General features: G+C 46.5%; 2 protein-coding genes across 2 annotated transcripts; both read left to right on the forward strand.

The window, feature by feature from the left end:
- Positions 1–5,933: 5,933 nt before the first annotated feature.
- On the forward strand, positions 5,934–7,442 carry LOC311251299 (uncharacterized protein; the record flags this gene model as incomplete). The annotated part of the gene is made up of 4 exons (XM_084343674.1): positions 5,934–5,994; positions 6,136–6,828; positions 6,958–7,091; positions 7,323–7,442. 4 exons carry the CDS (start codon positions 5,934–5,936, stop codon positions 7,440–7,442), a joined length of 1,008 nt encoding a protein of 335 aa, XP_084199800.1.
- A 3,477-nt stretch (positions 7,443–10,919) lies between these two features.
- On the forward strand, positions 10,920–12,069 carry LOC311251300 (uncharacterized protein; the record flags this gene model as incomplete). The annotated part of the gene is made up of 3 exons (XM_084343675.1): positions 10,920–10,974; positions 11,105–11,806; positions 11,936–12,069. 3 exons carry the CDS (start codon positions 10,920–10,922, stop codon positions 12,067–12,069), a joined length of 891 nt encoding a protein of 296 aa, XP_084199801.1.
- Positions 12,070–12,318: the final 249 nt, after the last annotated feature.

Below are 12,318 nucleotides of genomic sequence, written 5' to 3' on the forward strand. Positions count from 1 at the left end.
GGGAAGCTCCAACCTTGCCAGTGGCTGCAACTTCAAGCCGCCAATGGCTTGCCCATCCCATATCTCGGGTACTTGGAGCTTGAAGTAACACTCTGCGATAGATCGTTGCCAGGGTGTGGGTTACTGGTGGTCAAGGACCCCCCGGTGGGTGGATCACCTTACTCCCCTGGCATTTTGGGGATGAACATCCTACGCAGGTGCTACAGCACGCTTTTTGGGCAACATGGCAAAGCCTTGTTTGATTTGCCCACGGTCATAGGGGCACCACAATCGGTGGTACAGGCGCTGCAGAAATGCCACCGAACCTACTTGGATCCCCCTCTCAAGGTCACCGGCAGAGTCAAAGTTCTTGGCAAGAAGGCTTGTCGGATTTCTGGTGGCACAATGCAAATCGTTTCAGCCACATGTTCAGCCCAGTATTCTGGGACTACTGTACTCTTTGAGCCTTTGGAGAAGGGCCTCCCTGCCGGACTGCTGGCCTCTCCAGCACTGGTTAGAGTCGAGGGTGGCACCGCCTACATCCCAGTCGTCAACGTGGGATCCTCTGATGTGCTGCTGTACCCACGAACAGTCGTCGGTGCTTTGAGTGAGGTTCATGTAGTGAGTCTGCCCTCTGGGGTGAAGGAGGTCCCGTCTTACTTGGCCACAGTGGCATCACAAGCCGCGACTCCGACGCTTCAGGACCAAATAGGTGCGGTGGATCTGTCCGCCTTGCCCATTGACGAACAGAATGAGGCGCGTCTTCTTCTCTGGAAATATGCTTCCATCTTTTCATCCTATGAGGGTGATTTAGGCTGTACTAGTCTAATTTCCCATGAAATTCCCCTTTTGGATGACGCACCAATTCGCCAGCGCTATCGCCGCATACCACCATCAGACTATGAAGTGGTCAAGGAGCATATCAATCAGTTGCTTGAGACGCAGGTTATCAGGGAGAGCTGCAGCCCATTCGCCTCGCCAATTGTTTTGGTCAAGAAGAAGGATGGTAGCCTACGCCTATGCGTAGACTACAGACAACTCAATAGCCGGACCAGGAAAGATGCTTTTCCGCTTCCTCGTATCGAGGAGTCGCTGGACGCGCTTACTGGTGCCCGCTGGTTTTCCACCATGGATTTAGCCAGCGGGTACAACCAGGTTCCGGTCGCCGAAGTTGACCGCCCCAAGACGGCATTCTGCACTCCTTTCGGCCTTTTCGAGTGGAACAGAATGCCATTCGGGTTATGTAACGCACCTAGTACGTTCCAGCGGCTAATGCAGCGCATTTTCGGGGACCAGCAATGTCGGACTCTGCTGTTATACCTCGACGACATTGTGGTCTTCTCGTCCACCTTCCAACAACATCTGGAAAGACTGGAAGTGGTTTTGCAGCGGCTACAGCGAGAGGGTTTGAAGGCCAAATTGTCTAAATGCTCCTTTTTTCAGCAAGAAGTGCATTATCTGGGGCATGTCATCTCAGCCCAGGGCGTGTCAACTGACCCCGGCAAAGTGGAGGTGGTAGCCAGCTGGCAGCCCCCGACCACTATCTTGGAGCTGCGATCCTTCCTCGGGTTCGCAAGTTATTATCGCCGCTTTGTGGAGGGTTTCGCCAAGCTGGCTGCCCCTCTCCATCGCCTTGTTGCTGAGCTTGAGAGGTCAAAGGCCAAGCGGTCTGAACCCCGTGTTTCAGAAAGGTGGTTGATAGAGCATCAGCAGAGTTTCGACGCCCTAAAATCTAACCTTACCACCGCCCCCGTGCTTGCGTACGCCGATTTCTCCCTTCCCTTCATCTTGGAGGTCGACGCAAGTCACGGAGGCCTGGGCGCTGTACTCGCACAAGAGCAGGGAGGGAAAGTGCGGCCCATAGCATTTGCCAGCCGAAGCCTGAGACCACCAGAGCGTAACCCAGTCAACTACAGCTCCATGAAGCTGGAGTTTTTGGCATTAAAATGGGCTATGACGGAGAAATTCCGTGAGTACTTGTTGGGCCACAAGTGCGTTGTATTCACGGATAACAATCCTCTTAGCCATTTGTCCTCAGCTAAACTTGGAGCCTTGGAACAGCGTTGGGCAGCACAGTTGGCATCGTTCGACTTCGAAATTCGGTATCGGCCTGGCAAGAACAACACTAACGCAGATGCGTTGTCCCGTTTGCATCCACCAATGGACGCCGACTTGGGGGTATTAGTGTCTGGTACTCCACTTCCACACCCTCTAAAAGAGGCCCTTCAGGCCCAACGGCCTCCAGCGTGTCAGTCGGCTGTCTGGGCCTTGCCACAGTATCCGCCAGCTGACATTGGTGCACTTCAGCAAGCCGACCCAGTGATCCTTGAAGTGTTGGCTTTTTGGCGGCGGAAGCAATATCCGGGTCGTGAAGAACGCCAGCAACTGTCTCAGCGCTCTTTGGTTCTGCTCAAGCAGTGGGGCAGACTGGTTGAGCAGGCCGGAGTTGTTTATAGAAAAGTCTTGCGCCCAGATGGGGGGGAAACGGTTCTGCAGGTACTCCTGCCTGTTGCATTGCAGAAGACGGTTCTTACGGAGGTGCATCAAAACCATGGCCACCAAGGTGTCGAGAGGACTTTGGAGTTGCTGCGACAACGGTGTTATTGGCCAGGGATGTCTGAGGACGTGAGAGATTGGTGTCGGGCCTGTGAACGGTGCTTAGTGGCCAAGGATGGTGGGCCACCTGCCCGTAGCTTTATGGGACATCTGTTGGCTTCGGAGCCAAATGAGATCTTGGCGATGGATTATACCATGCTGGAGCCAACCCAAAATGGGTTGGAGAACGTCCTCGTCCTCACCGATGTGTTTAGTAAATACACCCTTGCTATCCCTACCCGTGACCAACGGGCCTCTACTGTTGCTCATGTCCTTGTCACTGAATGGTTTTCAAAGTTTGGCGTCCCAGTACGGATGCATTCCGATCAGGGCCGAAACTTTGAAAGCACCCTCGTCCGGCAGCTATGTTGTTTGTACGGCATTGAAAAATCCCGTACTACACCGTACCACCCAGCGGGTAACGGTCAGTGCGAGCGTTTTAACCGCACCCTGCACGACTTGCTGCGCACTCTACCAACATCACGAAAACGTGACTGGCACTCTTGTTTGCCACAGTTGTTGTACGCATACAACACCACCCCACACCAATCTACAGGAGAATCGCCCTTTTTCCTCATGTTTGGCCGTGAGGCCAGACTTCCAGTCGATTTCTTGCTGGGGCGAGTGAAGGACCCCATTAGTGGCTCGGTTAACGACTGGGTCCAGGAACATCAGACCCGGCTTCATCTGGCTTTCGAGGGTGTCCGCGACCGGCTGAAGGACGCGGCCCAGCGCCGGAAAGAACGCCACGATCAGACGGTGCGGTCAGAGCATTTGGCGGAAGGCCAATTAGTGTTGTTGCGGGAATTTGGTTGGAAAGGCCGACACAAGATTCAGGATAAGTGGAACCAGGTGGTACATCAGGTGGTTAAAGCTCCCTCTGGAGATGGTTCGGTGTACACAGTGGCACCAGCAGAGGACCTCGCTAAGGTCAAACGAGTGCATCGCACTCTGCTTAAAGCTGTGGCCGGGTTGCCTGCCCTGGACACTTCTGCTCCTTCGACCAGTTCAGCCACCAGTCTGCCAGTCAGGCCTGATGAACTGTCGGACGAAGAAGACTTGTTGGCCTTGGTAAGGGAACCCCCTCTTCCTCCAGCTGACTGTGGTGCTGGGGAGGGGCAATGTGCACCGGCGCTGACATTGCCTACCACCTCGACAGAACCATTGCCCCCGGCACAATTCGCTCCTTCAATTGCCCCGCGGCAACTGGTACCGCCATCAGCACCTTCCTCTGGCTCAGCGGTATCATTACCATCTCAGCCCGCTCCATCACGAGTCTCTCCCTCAGAAGAAGCCGTCTGGCGACGGACGACCCGATCTACAGCTGGTCAACATTCGAATCTTCATCATTTGCCCAGGCCTGCCAATGAGGTGGCTCAGGAGAGGCCTTCAGCCGTTCAGTCAAGTGCTGTGTCTGCTTTCTTTAGACCATGGTCTGAGAGGTGATCTTTCAAGTGCATCGTCGGGTCGACGATGAAAATGGGGGGGATGGATTGTAGTGGTATGAGGCATCACTGCGCCCTTAGCTTTGCTGCACCATCGCCTCTCTGGCTTATTAGCCAATAGTGGCTCATACAGAGGGGATAAAAGTAGGCCGTGTCCACCCTCCTGACCTCTCGCTTCCTGCCTCTTCGGCCCGCCCACTTCCGGGTCGTTGGACTCGCCGATAGCAGCTGAGCACAGATCCGGCGTCTCCACCGCGGTTGTGGCGATTATCTGCGTTTGTTCGCCGCTGTCAACTAGAGCATTGTCGGCTGGTTGTGGGCTGCATGGTGGCTGTCTTCCCCTGCTGGGCATGTTTTCTTCGCACCTCTCCCTCCTTGGATGGGACGCCAATACACCCGGACAGATAACCGGAGTTATGGATGCTAACGCTAATTAAGCTAAGTAAGCGCAGCTGCGCAATCACTGCTACTGGGCCACTGCTACGCTGCTACGCTGCTACTGCTGCTTCGCCGCTGAACTGTCACTGTACTGTTGCTGCTGGTGCTTTGCTGCCATTGCTTTGCTGCCATTGTTTTGCTGCCGCTGCTTGGCTGTCGCTGCTCCGACGGCTTAGTTTGGTCGGCCGCCTTCGGTCAGCCTGCTTCCTGCTACTGGCTCCACATACTGCTGCTACCTGTGGTGCTGGTGTGTGTGTGTGTGTGTTTGTGTGTTTTAGTGTTTTAAAGGCACTCTGCTGAGGTTTGGTGATGTTTATTTGTTTATCTTCTGTTCAATGGTTGAATTCCTTTTGGTAATTTCTTAAGTAGTTTGGGTGGTTTTCTTTGGGGTAATTAATTTATTTAATTAAGTTTATCTTTGGGAGTTTCTTGTATTTTCGTTTGGGGAGGGAATTTCCCAAGAAATGTTTGAACTCCCCTGTTTGTGTTAAGATTGATTTAATTATTATAAGTTGATCTCTGGCCAGAGACTCTTGATTTCTGTTGTGTGATTGATTTGCAATTAATTCAATTCAACACTTCATTTATCTATTTATCATTTATATTTTGTTGGCACACGTTATGCAATAGTTTGGTTTTTCATAATTGTGGGCCCTCCTAATTGTGTTTTTCCTCTTCCCCTAGTGCTGAAGGCCGGTGTTGGTGGTGGTGGTGGTTCCCCTGGGTGGTGGTGATCCCTTGTGTGCTGTGTGCTGTGATCCCTGTTCAAGATTTTCTTTGTTGCACGTCACATTTTTGCTGTATGAGTGGGGTGCTCTCCTTTTTCTTTTGGATGTCACTCCCCTGATAAACCCCTCTTCCAGCCGGTAAGCCTCAGCCTGTACCCCCCTTTAAGTTGGGCTCTTTTCTTTCTTTTCTTTTCTTTTACAGTGCCAAACCATGTCTATTTAATAAATAATAAAATTTTGTATCAAATAATTGAACCACGTCTCCTGCTCTCCCTGAATGAACCAATCTGTGTCCTTTTATAATAGAGTAGTTTACCTTTAGTACGGGTCCTTGGGCCCTAACCCAAGGTGGCGTTGTCGGTATTAAGTACATTACGTAGTAAACACCCTCGTGTTGCCACATAAGGTATCAACTCAAAATCATGTCCTTCATTACTGGTTGACATAATGGCGTCTGGTCCATTGCTGAACATGGAGCAGGACTCTTATTGTGTATTGGTGTGAGTGTTTATATTTGATACAGGTCATATAGTTTTTCAGTGATTTTAAATCCAATTTCAGGTTGAAGTTTTCCATTTATCTGTGATGTGCGACTCTAACCAACGTGACACTTGTGGCAGTGAACATGTGACCATGTTTCCTATATAGCTCATACATAGTTATTTCAGGCTGGCCAATCAAACACAGTCTTCTCTCTTAAGAGTGGAGAAGGTGTTGAGATTCTGTCATTCAACACAAGGATTGGAACATGATGACATCTCTGAGGCTTGTCTTCTTCCATCTGACATGTTTGTTCTTGGGGATAACGGGTGAGTTGAGTTTGTTGATTCAAGTATTCATTTTTTAATGTATGGTTACTCCTCATACTAATGTGTCTGATGTAATGATTGTTCTGATTCCTTTCACAAAGAAGTAACTGTGTGTTTGTTTTGTCTCTCATTTCATTTCAGCTCAGACAACTGCTCTGAAGTCGTCCTCGTCTGTTCATCCAGACGGAGGTTTTTTATCACTAAAAACTGGGGACAGCTTCACTTTGCCATGTATATATAACGCTGATATTGCTGCAAGGCTTTACTGGTATAAACAACCTCTGGGGCAGAAATCAAGGCTCATCTCTTCATTCTACACGTTTAACAAAAATGTCACTTTTCACGGTGAATTCGAGAACAATCCACGCTTCACACTGGATACAAGAGATGGTAAGAATCACTTGAAGATCTCAGATCTGCGTATTTCTGACTCAGCTGCTTACAACTGCATGAGTAGTGTTTTACGCTCGTTAGAAATATTAGAGAGTATTACTGTCAGTGTAACAGGTTCAGCTTGGGTCCATCAGTCAGCTCCTGAGATCATCCAGCCAGGAGGCTCTGTGACTCTGAACTGTACAGTACACACTGGGACCTGTGATGGAGAACACAGTGTTTATTGGTTCAAACACTCTCAAGAATCTCATCCAGGACTCATTTACACCCATGGAGGCAGGAATGATCAGTGTGAGAGGAAAGACAACACACAAACACACACCTGTGTCTACAACTTGCCAATGACGAGCCTGAATCTTTCTCATGCTGGGACCTACTACTGTGCTGTTGCCTCATGTGGACACATACTGTTTGGAGACGGGACCAAGCTGGACTTTGAGGGTGAGTAACTTTCCAACAGAGACTTTCTGATGTGATGAAAATCTATTTATGGTCTCTTTTAAATCAAATTTAAGATGAACACAGTGTTAAAAGCTCAAAGTTCTGTTTCTGATGTCTGTCTCTCTGCAGACAAAGTGGACTCTCCTGTCTTGGTGTATTTGTTGAGTGGAGCTTTGACATTCACCACCATCCTGGTAGTTTTACTGGCTCTCTCAGTGTTCAAGATGAAGAAGAGAAACAGTTATCAGTCTACAGGTAACTTGGTACTATTCATATATGATGACTTGTGCTAAATGTCACGTTTGATTGAAAGAGCAATATCTGTGTTTCACAACCAGAGTCTCAAGCAAGATCATCGGCTCAGCCCACAACAAATCCAGAGGTGATATTGATCTTAACAATCCATGAATTTCAATACCTTCAATCAAAAAATTGGTTCATGGATATTTTTTAGGATCGATATCCTAATCCACTTCCACATATTTTATCACCAGGATCACGGAGACGAAGACAACCTCCATTATGCTGCTTTAAGTGTTAAGCTGCCCAACAGATCAAGAAGACAGAGGAACAACACCAACAATGAATGTGTGTACTCCAGTGTGAAGCTCTAGAACTGGACCTGTTTCATTACTACTGTTTCAGTAAAATTGGACTTCACTATCAATGCTAACAATTAGTACCAATGTGCCCTTTATGGAGCGAGGTGGAAAGAGCTAGTTGTGGCTAAGCTACTCTGTCTAAGTGTGCAGTCTCATTGATCAACTCACCACACAGTCCTTTGTGGTACAAAATGCTGTCCTTCAATCACAGAGGTCAGGACACCTGCTCATAATACAATAACTGCTTGTTCTGTGTTCTGAATGACAATTTTAACTTGTTTGATGGTAAAACAACTTTGTGCTGCACTGCAGGTCTGTTCAATGCTTTTGATGCTGTTGATTATGATTTTGTATTAAATAAAAAAATGCTTCCTATTGGTCTTGATGATTCTGCTTACACCTGGTTCACATCTCATTTTAACAGATCACTGCTGCTGACACTGCAAGATGTCATTTACCACAGTCTCATTCAATTCATGACTTATGACGACTGTGGCGGTGTTTCCCACACATATATTTCACATTGGCGGTTGCCCAGGTACATCAAAGGCCACCCAAGTATATTTGGCGACACATTTTTACTTTAATTTGTTTTATCCATCTGAGTAGAGGCCTTCAATGATCGCTGTACACCTTCTGTCTACTGATGATCACACATGCTCTGCAGAGAAACACAGAGAGAGATATTCTCTGGTAATACCTCCCTCCTGTAAATGCTGATTGTAACGCAACCTCTCCTATTTAATACAGGCCGACATATGCTGTTGTTTTGTTCAAGCTCGAGTGCACCCGCTTGCTTCCGTGTCATTCTGTACCACGCTGGTTTTGACAGGCTACATAATTAACGACAGGCTTCCTCAACATGCGGCTCACTCACTGTTATGAAAATAGAATTGGGGTAAGAAGATCCAAGGTGCGTTTTATGGGCGACTTCAGAAAACAAACAGCTGACGAAGAAAGTGAACAGAGCAGACACATACTGGGAGAGAGAAACAGGAAGGTGAGGCAAGCCGGTGTGTGTGCATTAAGTAGGAGAATTAAAGCAACAGTGTGTAGCCGAACTTTGAAAGCCATTCTGGAAAAGATAGTTGATTTTTGAGTCTCATTCTCACATCGTCAAATGCTGACAACCAGTTAAATTTGCACTCAATGTACAGGTATAGTTTTTTAACATTAAATCTGAAAAAGAAAAAGAAATAATTGAAAAATCAAGACTAATATGTACAAGACAAAAATAGTGTAATTGTAAGGAGTGCAGAATTTTCAGCAGTACTTACATTAAAACAGTATTTACATTGAAAACAGTGGCAGGATTTACTGCACAGTGGTTTTCTCCGACACTCTGACTGTAAAGTGTTCATCAGAGTGACAGCCTGGGGGAAGAAACTTTCTCTGTCTGGTTGTTTTGGCATACAGTGTTCTGTATGGCCTACCAGAGGGGAGCAGCTTGAACAGTTTGTGTCTGGGGTGTGAGGCGTCTGCAGAAATGTTACCTGCCCATATCCTGACCCTGGACCACTACAAGTTCTGTATGGAGGGCAGGTTGGCTCTCTAGCTTTTTCCTGTCCTGTTTGGTTGCAGAGCCAACCAGATGACAGTGGTGTCGTCTGCAAACTTCACAGAAGGGTCCCCTTAGGTGCAGACATTTGTGGAGAGAGGACACACCCCTGGGGGGCACCCAGTGGCGGCGCCAGAGTATTTTTTCTGGTTCAACTACGGTGGGGCTAACCCATATGGTGGCGGGGCTCGAATAAATGCCAGAATTTCAATGTGAATATATATCCAATAAAACAACACCCTCCCACAACTAGAAACACGCACGCACGTACACACACACACACACACAGAGAGAGAGAGAGAGAGAGAGAGGGACAGAAACGCTAATAGTTACGTTAACAGCACATCAGGTGGATCCGAGTGAAAATAAGGCATAGATAGGAGGCGATGAGACCAATATAAGATCAGAGGGGCCATAAGGCAAACTTTGACACACAGATCACCCAATTCAACACCACACATTTTCTCGAGTTGTCCTAAAGCCATATATAGTCTACCACACAACAGCCAAGAGTCTAAACACATCTCCAACAAATTAAATATGCTTATTAGGCAACAACACTGCAGCAAGGAGGCAAAACACAAAACGCTTAACAAAGTCAGCAGAACACACACCTGCCACCGCCATCTGTTGTTCCGTCCGACGACGTTTAAAAACAAATTTATCCATGATAAATTTTGACCAGCTTACTAACGTGAGCTTAATAACATGAGTGACTATAAGCCGCCAACGCTAATTACAAGAGCCAGGTAACGTTAGTTAATCAACTAGTAGCGTACTGTCGAGCATAGACTAAAAGCACACTCACATGAGTGACGTATGGACTGACAGGACCCCACTGATCTCAGGAGGGACCCCGATGAGTGACAGTTGTCATCGCAGCTGCCTGAATGCCGTTACGACGCGCCGCGGTGGCGCTGTTGGGTTCCGCACTGTTCTTGTTTTTTTTTCTTTTTCGTTTTTTTTTCTTGGTTGTTTTATGGTAGGGCTAACACAATTCTTGATGGGGCTATAGCCTAACCAAGCCCTACCCTGGCGCCGCCTATGGGGGCACCAGTGCTGATAGTTTGGGTGCTTGATGTGATGCTCCCCAGCCTCACCTGCTGCCTCTTGTCAGTCAGGAAGCTGGTGCTCCTGCTCACTTCCCCCTGTCTGTGTTTCTGGCAAATCCCATAGAAAGCTGCTGCATCTCCAACAAGAATCTCTGTAAGACTTTTCGGGTCCAGTGAAGAAACGGTGAAAAAGTTCCAGCAGATGACTGTCCAACGTTTAAAAGTCTCTCTGTGGTGAATGTGACCAGAGAGGGGTCACAGAAAACCAAACAAATTAACAATAACATGAAAAGTACTAGAGAGAAAAGTACTGATGCGGGCCATCTGTGCCGCCATCTTGTATCTAAGCATGTTTGTAACAAAGTAACATACTGTGAAAGAAGGTATTTAATTGTTTTGTATTGTGGTTTAATAATTTTTATATAAATACTGTATATTGTAAAAAAAAAAAAAAGTATGTTCAATACAGCACAGAATGCAGTGTTGGTTACAACTTCAAATAATGTTTCTTTTTAATCATGAGATGGTATCAACTCTGGATGATCTGCTCAAAATCATGTACTTCATTTGTGTTTGACATAATGGCATCTGGTCCATTGCTGAACGTGGAGCAGGACTCTTATTGTGTATTGGTGCGAGTGTTTATATTTGATACAGGTCATATATTTATTATTTTAAGTCCAATTTCAGTGTGAGGTTTTCCATTTATCTGTGATGAGCGACTCTAACCAACGTGACACTTGTGGCAGTGAACATGTGACCATGTTTCCTACATAGCTCATACATAGTCATTTCAGGCTGGCCAATCAAACACAGTCTTCTCTCTAAAGGGCGGAGAAAATGTTGAGATTCTTCATTCAACACAAGGATTCGAACACGATGACATCTCTGAGGCTTGTCTTCTTTCTGACATGTTTGTTCTTGGGGATAACAGGTGAGTTAAGTTTTTATGGCTCCAGTTTGTATCTTTTAGTCTATAGCACCTCTTTGTGATATGATCATAATTCTGAATTCTGTTGGGTTAAATTCATTGAGTATTTGCTTCGCCTCTTATTTCACTTCAGCTCAGATGACAGATCTGTCCGTAACAGTTCGTCAAGAAAGACGTTTTGTGTCAGCCAACATTGGAGACTATGTCTGTCTACGATGTTTCTCTGAAGATGATGACTTAGCATGGTTCTACTGGTACAAACAACCTCTGGGACAAAAACCACAGCTCATCTCTACCTTCTACAGGTTTGATAGAAATGGAACTTTTTATAACGAATTCAAGAACAATCCACGCTTCACACTGGATACTGGAAATGGTAAAAATCACCTTACAATTTTTGATTTGAGCATTTCAGACTCAGCCACTTACTACTGCGCATGTAGCTATACATTTGTCTTTAGTTTTGCTGAGGGCACAACCGTCAGTGTGAAGGGTTCAGGATTGAACGTCCCAGCCTCGGTCCATCAGTCAGCGTCTGAGATCATCCAGCCAGGAGGCTCTGTGACTCTGAACTGTACAGTACACACTGGGACCTGTGATGGAGAACACAGTGTTTACTGGTTCAAACACTCTCAGGAATCTCATCCAGGACTCATTTACACCCATGGAGGCAGGAATGATCAGTGTGAGAGGAAAGACAACACACAAACACACACCTGTGTCTACAACTTGCCAATGAAGAGCCTGAATCTTTCTCATGCTGGGACCTACTACTGTGCTGTTGCCTCATGTGGACACATACTGTTTGGAGACGGGACCAAGCTGGACTTTGAGGGTGAGTAACTTTCCAACAGAGACTTTCTGATGTGATGAAAATCTATTTATGGTATTTTACAAATCAAATTTAAGATGAACACAGTGTTAAAAGCTCAAAGTTCTGTGTCTGATGTCTGTCTCTCTGCAGACAAAGTGGACCCTCCTGTCTTGGTGTATTTGTTGAGTGGAGCGTTGACATTCACCACCATCCTGGTAGTTTTACTGGCTCTCTCAGTGTTCAAGATGAAGAAGAGAAACAGTTATCAGTCTACAGGTAACTGATACCATCTGTATCTGACAGCTTTTATTTTACATATATACCTTTTGAATGAAACAGCTTTATTTGTGTTTCACAGAGTCTCCAGCAAGATTATCAGCTCCCTCCACAACAAATGCAGAGGTGAAATTTATCTTAACGATCCATTAATTACCATCAAAATACCTTTTAATTGTACAACAAAATGTTATGTGGATATTTTTTTGTAATTTGATTAATATCCTTATCCACGTCTACATATTTTGTCACCAGGG

This window comes from Pagrus pagrus (assembly GCF_965226575.1).
Source record: "Pagrus pagrus genome assembly, chromosome: 22".
Classification (NCBI taxonomy): domain Eukaryota; kingdom Metazoa; phylum Chordata; class Actinopteri; order Spariformes; family Sparidae; genus Pagrus; species Pagrus pagrus.